Source organism: Elaeis guineensis, chromosome 4 (assembly GCF_000442705.2).
Source record: "Elaeis guineensis isolate ETL-2024a chromosome 4, EG11, whole genome shotgun sequence".
In the NCBI taxonomy this organism is placed as follows: domain Eukaryota; kingdom Viridiplantae; phylum Streptophyta; class Magnoliopsida; order Arecales; family Arecaceae; genus Elaeis; species Elaeis guineensis.
Genome location: NC_025996.2, coordinates 29,798,462 through 29,808,659, shown reverse-complemented (window position 1 = coordinate 29,808,659; position 10,198 = coordinate 29,798,462). Strand labels below are relative to the sequence as shown.

The following is a 10,198-nucleotide window of genomic DNA, read 5'->3' as shown; positions in this document are numbered from 1 at the left end:
TATATATATACACACACACACAAAAGAAATCAAGTTTGGTAAAATGTTTATATGTAGCAGTATAAGAAAAAAAAGTTCAATTTGTTATATGTGGCCATCAATGTTTACAATTACAAGGTACAAATTTAATTTATAAATGTGATGAACAATTTTATTTAATTTTAAAATATATGTATTCAAGTAATAGTGCAATGCACTAAAATCAAATCAAGATCTCCTGGTCTATGAATAATATTAACATATATATATTACTTCAAAAATTTTGTCTCAAACTAGATTGAAGCACTTTATTAAAAAATTATTAAAGATTTTGTGTTGAGGTAGATATGATTAAACCAATACTTTAACAAAGCCATCAGGTCAAACCAAGCTTCCTAATTTCATATATATATATATATATATATATATATATATATATATATATATTCATATATATTCAGATAATTTTTTTTTGGTTTAAGCTGGTAAAGTTTGGGTTCGTCAGACTCCGGTCCGATTTGCAGATACCCACGGCCGGGTTAGTCCGACGTCGAAAGACTTGTTGTCGGGCCGTGCAAGCCGATCTTCGTGAACACGCGCTGCACCAGTCAAAAGTGACTATAAATATCAAGCTCAGCCGCCGTCGTCCTTTTTCCTTCTTCGCCTCGCCGATACCACGAGAGAGGGGAAAAGAAACCACTTCGTCGAGATGTTGCAAAGCAAATCCTTCGTCAAGAAGACCAAGCAAGGGCGAGTGGTCAAGGTCTGCCACTCAAACCCTAACCCTAGCTCCCGGCTTTTGATTCTGATATTCTCTTCTTCTCCTAGGTCGTGAGGGAGCATTACCTGAGGGACGATATCTACTGCGGCGCGCTGTCGTGCAAGGTCTGCAACACGTCCGCTGCGCGCCTGAGCTCGTCCGCTTGCACTATTCTTATTGTCGACACCAATGTTGTACTGAATCAGGTTTGCTGTTCTTTTCGATTCCTTCTGCTGCTTGTTCTTCTTGTATTTGAACTCCTTCCGAAGCTCTGAGGGGTTTCCAGATCGATTTGCTCGAGAATCCGGCAATAGAAGATGTGGTGGTGCTGTCGGTGGTGTTGGAAGAGGTCAGGAACAAGAACCTTGCTGTCTACAATAGGGTTAAAGCGCTCTGCACCAATTCCCTGAGGAAATTTTTTGTATTCTCCAATGAGCACCACAGGTTAGCACCCATTTTTCTTTCCCTATTATCTTTAATGGATTATTTTGTTGATTTTGATAGCATAAGTAAGAAAAAGAACTGGTTTTTGCTTTTTTGCCTAGAATATATGAAAGACAAGTGAAATGTTTACATCTTGTCGAGTTTAGGTATAATGTTGGAATTTTCTTGGAACCGTAGCTTTTGGTGGGAAGTTAACTATTTGAACTTTTATTTTTGGGTTAGGCTTTTTTTCTCACCACTTTGATAAAATTAGTATTTTTAAATATAATGCTTTGCCATTTTTTTTTCCTTCTTTGTTGACTAGCCTTTATGTATGTCATGTAGTGTGATTGGTGAGTTGCTTTTTAACTAATTAAATTTCTGTTTTTTCTAAAAATAATTTAAAACAGAGATACATATGTTAAAGAGATGGTTGGAGAAAGCCCAAATGACCGAAATGACAGAGGTATGCATATCAATTTTCAAATTTGAACCTAAATTTTCTTTGTCAACTCTATTTTATCCATTGTGAGGCTATCTATAATCTCATATTGTGGGTTAGACATACGTGACATTGGTCATTTTGCTTAAAAAGTTTTTCTGCCCTTACACATGATTGCTTCCATCAAATTTAAGTCAGAGCTTCTTATCGGTGATAAAATATGTTTTAATCTATATATGGCTGGAAAAATTTGAGTTTGAAGAGAAAAACAAGGGCATACTAATGATGATTGGAAACTTCGCAAGGCTAAGCAAGCCTCATATGCAGCTGCACAAGGCCAAGTGGATCATCTTTTCAGCTCATATATGGTCTGATTTATGTAATAACTGCATATAGGCAATCCGGTGCAATCATGGGCAGCAACCACATATTTGGCCACATGTGCACGAATGCATTTCCTTGTGAGAGAAGGAATAAAGATGACCATTACAAGTTAGTTATAAATGGTGAGTGGTAGTGGCAGTGTATAGAAAGTAGTATTTGGCTGGCAGCATGGAGCTATCGATGGTGAGTGCTTGACAGAAGTAGCTCTTTTTGGTAGGAGGTAGTAATTGTTGGGTCAGTTGATGGTGAGTGCTTGACGGAAGCAGACCTTTGTGGTAGGAGGTAGAAGTGGTTTGGTCAGTGGTGGGTGTCTTGGTCTTGATTGTTATGTGATTCTGTCTATCTATCTATCTATTTTCCTACCTTCAGTCTATGTTCCTTGGATCTGGGAGTGGAAGTTATGAAAGAAAAGAAGGATAGAGAAGGAGAGGAGGGCTATGTTCCTTGGGTCTGGGAGTGGGGGCTATCTTTCTCTCTGTGTGTATGTACAAGCAGTAGGATAAGTGTGTTAGGGCTATGTTCCTTGGGTTTGGATGTGGAGGCTATGAATGAAGAAGGATAGAGAGAAGGGCTATTTTCCTTGGTTCTAGAAATGGAGGCTATCTATGTATCTAAGGGCCATGTTACTTGGATCTAGGAGTGGAGGAAGCGGAGGCCACGAATGAAAAGAAGAATAGAGAAGGAGAGAAGGGCTATGTTCGTTGGGTGTGGGAGTGGAGGCTATCTTTCTTTCATTCTTTTTTTTTTTTCTTTTTATGTGCAAGCAATGGGACAAGTGAGGCGGGCTATGTCCAGTGGGTTTGGGAGTGGTGGCTACAATTGAAAAGAAGGATAGAGGAGATAAGTAGAGAGGAATGGAGCCAAGATATTGCAATGGGAAGATGGAAAAGAAGGAAGGTGGATGGCTGGGGGTATTTATCTCATCATTATTAGTGTTGGACCAAACACCAAATCAGTGGGATATAGTACAATAGGATGCACATAATGCTTTTTTTTGTGAGGTTGGGGTCAAGCTTTCCAAGCTTTGCACTTCTAACATGGCAACTTTAAAAGGAGGGGGGAGATAGAGAGAAAGAGAGAAGAGGTTTGATAACTTTGTCTGGCTGAGGGAGTTGGCCAGATGGTGATAATGGCATGGAAGCTAATTGAGGTGAGAAAGGGAAGGTCACATGGTAGGGGAAAGAGGAGAGAACAATTTTAATGATTCTCTTCAATTGACCAGTTAGAATTAGATTTTTTGCCGCTTGGAGTGATTTTCCTAGTTGAAGGCCATGTTCACCTGCTTGGGTGAGTAGGTTAGCAATCCTCATATTTTCTCATTGAAGAATGGTTATCTTTCAATACATAATCTATCAGTTTCTGATGTACCTAATATCATTCCTGACCTCCATAATCAATCTTGTTATCATATATCTCATGCATCTAGTCTGTCACTTTCTTGTGTATGAAATATCATTCCCGACCTCCTAATCTATCACTTTCTTGTAATATCATTCATGACCTTGATTATCAATCTTGTTATCAGATTGGTGAGTATTGTGCAGTGGACATTTATGGTTTGTGCCACATATTTTAGACATGATAGAGTCTTGTATCTGGTATGCCCTTTTGCTTTCTTCCTTACCAAGCCAAGTATTATTGTTTATGATATGAAGTTACATATATTCCAATCAATTTACTGGTATATGACCCATTTTGTCCATGATGAACATGAATGTTTTTGTAATCCAGTTTTCTTTTAGCTAAAAGTCCTTTGATTTTTACCTGCTCATGTTTTTACTGCTAACTCTTTTTATTGATTCAGCAATTCGAGTGGCTGCACGTTGGTATCAAAGTCATTTGGGTGGAAGCATACAGGTTTTACTTATTACCAATGACAAAGAGAATAAGAGAAAAGCCATTGAGGAGGGTCTTTCTGCAGAGACAGGTACTCTCTCTCTCTTTTTTTTTTTTTTTTTTTACCAGAGGAAATCAACATCTAGTTGATAAAATTTTTGTAATTTTTTATTGGAGTTTTGTAATGGAGATGTGTCTGGTTTCAGTTGAATCATATGTAAAATCACTCGGACAACCAAATTTGCTTGACTTGGTTGCTCTTCCAACCTCTGAAGATGTTGGTATGGCAGAGGTTGAGGATCTGAGACCATCTAAGAGAAAAGTTATCTACAGTGAGGTTTGTTAACCTTCTGCAAATTATATGTTAACATTGAAAATATCTGGCATATTCAATATTCTTTCAACTTTATTCTGCAGTATTAATATATAGTTTTAATTGTAACATGCTTTTCACTTTGATGCAGCACAAACCTATGTCAGAAATTACTTCTGGTCTGCATCGTGGGATATACCATCAAGGAAAACTTCGGGTTAATAGATACAATCCTTTTGAGGCTTATGTGGGGAGCGAGAGCATTGGTGATGAAATGGTTGTACATGGCCGGGCAAACATGAATAGGGCTTTTGATGGAGACATAGTTGCTGTGGAGGTCTTGCCTCAAGACCAGTGGCATGAAGAGAAGTCCTCGATCATTGCTGATGATGGTTTGCTTCATAAGACTTAATCTTTTGGAAAAAAAAAAAATAAATACTTGTGCTATTATGTAATTTATTTGAATATCTTCCTTTCAGAAGATGATGAGGAAGAAGATGTCCACTTGGTTCCAAGTAGTGCTGACGATGCTCCACGGAATACAAATCTAGTACAGCCTGCTGCTGCATCTGCAGCTTCTACTTCTAGTCGTCCAGCTGGGCGTGTTGTTGGCATTATAAAGCGCAATTGGCACTCGTAAGTCAAAACAAGCATATTATCCTTGAAGTTCTTACATAATACTTAATTCTTTTCCTTGTCCTTTTTTTGTTCGAAAAGTTCTGGAATGTGATAGTTCTTATTTTATGTCATTCAATTGCGCTGTTGGACCATATAGCTTCATTATTTGGGATGCTGTCTATTTAGGGCTTAATTAATGCTACAATCAATCTGTATACTGGATATGTAAAATGCATGGTTGAGTTGATCGTTTGAAGGAATACGTTGTTCAAATGATAAAGTATTGTCCAAGTTTTACTGCAAAGAGGGATATTCCTTGGCAAGCCTGTTCTTAGTAGATGTCTTGTATCATGTGACAAGCGAGTAGTTTAAAGGTCACAACTACATAATTGCTAGCATATGTTGGACAGTCGAAATGTTGTTTGAGGTATTCTAAGATTTAACCTGGTGGCTTTGGATGTGACAAAATAACTTTGCCATGACTAGCATAGGGAAGCCATTACTTTCTGTATTATATTTAACTTGTTCTAACCTCTGACGCCCTTGCTTGATTTAGAGGGAAATAACCAAAAGGTCACAGGAAACAAGCTGAAAAGATTTCACCTTTGTTTAGTTGGGCAGACTGTTGCATCAAGGCTGACAATAAGCTTTCACCATGATACAAAAGTGTATCTACCTTCTGGAAATTCTTTTCTTGTTGTGATTTTCCTTAATGAGAATAGATCAATAATTCTTATTACAAATTCTACATGCTTTTTAAGATTATGGAAGTATATTTATTTTATACTTTTTGTGATAAGTTGTCAAATGCTATGACAGAACTGCATATTGTTATTAGGATGAGGGACTGAAGTAACCACAATCGTAGTCCGTGTTTGCCAGCTGCACCAATATGTCTAGTGGTGGGAGTCAAGGATTCAGGTTCCAACGGGACATCCTGCTGGACATCGGGATGGGATGCCATCTCATGTGTCGGGACAGGACCGTTCCGCTAGCATTCCAACATCCTGATTGAGACGTCTTGGGACATCTTCTATCCCAAGTGTTGGGATGGAGTGGGATAGCGGCGCATCCCGTTCCATGAAAAAATTGGGACAGCCTCGTGCCACGGGATTTAAAACTTTGGTGGGAGCATGCACATTGTTGCATTGCTTCAGAAATGCATACTCAAGCAGTCACACAGTCCTGGAGGACAAGAAGGAAACAATAACTGTGATATATGCCTAAAATCAAAAGTTTGAAGCAGGTTGAGTGAATGACTTAGAGAAAAGGTGGAGGAGAAGGAATATTGTTGCTTCAACATTTAAATTATTAAGACTTCAATATTGAATTATGTAATGAATGAAAAACAGCCTGTATTCATAGGAAGCAAGTTAGGTACTTGATAGAAGGTCATGGGCAGAAAGCTATGTGGAAAGCAAAATCCTACTCTAGGCTTGGAGGGACCCAAAAAGTAGTTTTAATAGCAGTTTAGGATGTGCTCATAAGCATGTTATATTAATCATGTTATAGTTTTCAAGTATAGGAAAGCTTTATAATCCTTTGTTACACTTGGAAAGAGGAAAATACCCTGTAAATCTAAGAATAATAAAAACATTAAAGATGCAAAATAAAAATGACAGTTGATGCTACAATTTCTAAAGAAAAGGAAATACTTGAATGGTAAAGCAGGAAATCTGACAGGATGTATTAAACAAATGATCACAGAAAAAGCAAGGAAGAGGATATGTAGCAATGAAGGATAAGTAGGAAGAAGGTCTATTCTCCATACACATAAGAGCCTGTCTTGACAACAGGTGATGGTGATGCATGAGGTCAAGCCACCTCATGAAGAGGAAGAGGCTGAGCTCTCTTCCTTAGTGTACATGGAATGAAAAAGTCTTTACAATGATTCTATGGTGAAGAGGTTAAAATTGTAACAGGTTACATTTCTCTGTGAAGAGGTGATTTGTGTGGTGCTAACCTACACGGTTACCTAGTAGAGCCAATTGCAATGGAAACTGTGGAGGCAAAAAATGAGTAGGCTTATGTGTCAATAAACTTGATTTATGTGATTTCTTCTTTTATTCAGTTGTAGTGACATGATGCCTCTAATCTGTCAAGGCTTTGTTGTATTGTGCATGTACATGTATATGTGTGTGCATGCGAGTGCACTTGTCATTATGGTTCTTCTCTTCTACCTAACCTCACATCCTTTGCAGTTATTGTGGATCTTTGGAGCCAATGCCAATGCCTGCGGGTAATGGTGGTATAGCCCATGCTTTATTTGTTTCCAAAGATCGCAGAATTCCGAAGATTCGGATTCAGACTAGACAGCTTGGGAATCTTCTGGATAAAAGGATTGTTGTTGCTGTTGATTCTTGGGATTGTTTGTCTCGATATCCATCAGGACACTATGTGCGGACCATAGGAGAGATTGGTGATCGGGATACTGAAAGTGAGGTGAGGCTTTTGGATTTCTATTAAATAATAGCAATTTCAATTTTACATCATTTTTAAGATTAGTCTGCAATATGTGCAGATTGTTCCTTCTATGGATTGGGCTGCCACTATCATATGTCATACAGACGATAGAACAATTATGTGTAGCTTTTAGTTTATTGACAATAATGTTCTCGCATGAAATAGGTGTTGTTGATTGAGAATGACATAAATTCAAGACCTTTTTCTGCACAAGTTCTTGCTTGCTTACCGCCATTACCATGGACATTATCTTCTGAAGATTTGGCTAATCCTAAGAGACAGGATTTGCGGCATGTAAGGGTCTTTAGCGTGGACCCTCCTGGTACGTTACGGAACTCAGATAATTCTATGTTACCTGTCAAACTCAGATAGTCATATGGTTCTTATGGTTCTGTGATTGTTTCAGGATGCAAGGATATTGATGATGCATTACATTGCACATCTCTTCCAAATGGAAATTTTGAAGTGGGAGTTCGTATCCTTGGTCTGCTTTTTGTAACTTCATGAGTGAAAGAAGTTTATCTTTGTCAGTTTGCATGCCCTGAAAAAACTATTGACATTATGTTATTAGCTTTCCCTAATTATTACTTGTCAACTCAACTAAAATTAGGACAAGCTAAAAGGTAATTCAAGTTTTAAAATTCCTGGGTTTGCTTGTTTCTGAATTGCACTTGTCTAAGCTAGATGAATCTTTGATCTAGTTCTAGGCATTACAGTACTAACCAAGATTTTAAATCCCATGGGATGGAGGTGTCTCGGTATCTCTATGGAATAGGATGCCCCGTTGTCCCATCCCATCCCGATAGCCATCCCGATCATACATCCTAGTAGATATTCTCTATCTCTCTCCTCTTCTTTTTTCCTTCCTTTTTTCTTTTTTTCTTCTACCTTCCTTTCTTTCCTTCTTTTTGTCATCCTTTTCTTTCTTTCTTTCTTTCTTTTTCTTTTTTTTTTCTCTTTCCTTTCTTTCTTGTTTCCTTCCTTTTTTTTTTCTTTCCTTTTCCTATGTTCTTTCATTTTTCTTCTTCTTCTTCTTCTTTCCTTTCACTTTTTCTTTTTTTCATCTTCCTTTATTTCTTTCCTCTTTCTTCTTCTTTTCTTACATGAATGGGTTTCAGAGTCCCAGCCTCATCCCGATCCCGTTTTTGGGATTGTTAGGATGCCCCCAATCCCGTCGGAATGTAAAACCTTGGTGCAACCTGGCCTTATGCTTATGATTTTAAATTGGCTTAGAGGCACTTTGCAATGTGAGTGAAATAGCTTGTTAGAACATTTGCAGAGCTTTGGTAATTCAAGAAAGGATTTGTTAAGTCCAAATGGTTTTTTATATTTATAACTTCTCCATCTTCACCACATCACTGTTGTTGTTGCTGTTATGTGCCCCATGAAGTTCCGTCCTTTACTACTTTTGCCTAAATTTCTGATCTGTGCAAAAAAAAATTGTTCTTGTTATATACCCATGCATGCTGTACTAATGATCTTTACTGTTTTCTAAAGATGCTTTCTTGTTTCATTTTATTTGGGACTTGCCTCATCTTATCATGGTCTGGCTGAACGTGTTTCATCTGATATGTTTTGAAATTTTCCCTACTGAAATGAGAGGCAAAGATGAAATGTCCACCTGCATTTGGCCTATTTCAGCTCTTTTTGCGCACAAGTATTTTGAAGGAATACAAAAGTTGACCCGGAAAGCAGATTGTACTAACTATAACTTGATGGGTATTAACTTTGTGGTTTTCCCTTTTCTTTGAAATATCAATATATCATCTTTCCAGTTTTGGCTGGCTTTCCATCCCGAGCCTTTTGAAACAAAAAGAAAATGATGAACACTTTTCCCTCTAAGGTTTGGTGAACATGCTCCAAAACCAATTTAATAAACCTTATATCTTTAATATCCTTGCTTGGACTAGTCTATGCTGTGAGTGATGCTTTTATGTGTAGCCTGTTGAATCCCAGACATTCTGTATCTGGCTGATCAAGCAGGGTCTTACATCTGATATGATCATGCTACTTTGCTTCAGGTGTCAGTTACCGATATAGAAGTAGCAATATAATAATAAAATGTTTCAAATTGTTTCATTGTAAACCCAGAGTGTCCATGCAGTTGGTTTTGGTTACCTGATAGGCTTGATTTGCTCTAATTGTTTACAACTGCAAAGTTACTTAGGTGAGTGATCATATAAACATTACTGGTCTGAATTTTAAGGTCTTGGATCATTATGGGCTTTCCGTCTTAGGTTAACCATCTTTATGTACATGTTGACATGTAAAATTGGATGTTGATGAGACAGATAGTCTAAAAGATCTCTGTAAAAGAATATTTCAGTTTATATGTTGCTTTCATGTAAAGGGTAACGTCCCCTTTAATATGATGCAGCATGAGCACCTTGCACGAGGTCCTGCCGCTGAATCTCGTTGGAATTTCCTGAATGAGAAAAGTCTGCATGAAGCATGGAATTGAAATATGAATGCAACTCATCAGTCTCCATAAATAGATACTTTAAGTCATATTTGTTTTTCCACTGTTTTACTAAAGTCATTATCCATTATTCAATGTTCCCGATAGTTTTAACATATACATTTTGAAAAGCCTAGCTGGAAGACATTTTTTCTTAGAGGCTGCCAGTACTTGATCTGGTCCATAGATGATCAACAAGGATATTTGGTACTTTGAGATCATGGCTCGAAGACCATCTCGCACACTAGATTAAGGGCTGTAGAGATCTTATAATGTTGCTGTGATATAATAAAGACTACTGACATATTTTTGAGGTCAGTAAATATATCTGTGGTTGGCTGTCTAAGTGGTCATTTAATTTGTTCTGACGGTAATACTGCTTTGCATTTTGGTGGCAGTTTATACATATAGAATCTGTTGTCAGAAACAACTATTTTTTTTCATTGATGCAACAAGGTTGTATGCACTCCAGTGAATTTGAAACCTTGATTGGCTCGATTTGTCTTTGCTGGCTTGCCCTGC

General features: G+C 37.6%; 1 protein-coding gene across 2 annotated transcripts in view; it reads left to right on the top strand.

The window, feature by feature from the left end:
- Positions 1 to 549: 549 nt before the first annotated feature.
- Positions 550 to 10,198, top strand: part of LOC105043168 (exosome complex exonuclease RRP44 homolog A) — a 34,117-nt gene continuing 24,468 nt past the window's right edge. The window contains exons 1-11 of one of the 2 annotated variants that reach the window (XM_073256081.1): positions 550 to 742; positions 808 to 945; positions 1,026 to 1,183; positions 1,573 to 1,628; positions 3,793 to 3,915; positions 4,031 to 4,161; positions 4,289 to 4,529; positions 4,617 to 4,773; positions 6,957 to 7,197; positions 7,384 to 7,540; positions 7,625 to 7,693. In XM_073256081.1, coding sequence (XP_073112182.1) covers positions 689 to 742; positions 808 to 945; positions 1,026 to 1,183; positions 1,573 to 1,628; positions 3,793 to 3,915; positions 4,031 to 4,161; positions 4,289 to 4,529; positions 4,617 to 4,773; positions 6,957 to 7,197; positions 7,384 to 7,540; positions 7,625 to 7,693 — 1,525 coding nt within the window. In that variant the 5' untranslated portion in view covers positions 550 to 688. The remainder of the gene's footprint in view (positions 743 to 807; positions 946 to 1,025; positions 1,184 to 1,572; positions 1,629 to 3,792; positions 3,916 to 4,030; positions 4,162 to 4,288; positions 4,530 to 4,616; positions 4,774 to 6,956; positions 7,198 to 7,383; positions 7,541 to 7,624; positions 7,694 to 10,198) is intronic. The other variant, XM_073256082.1, reaches the window with a different exon arrangement.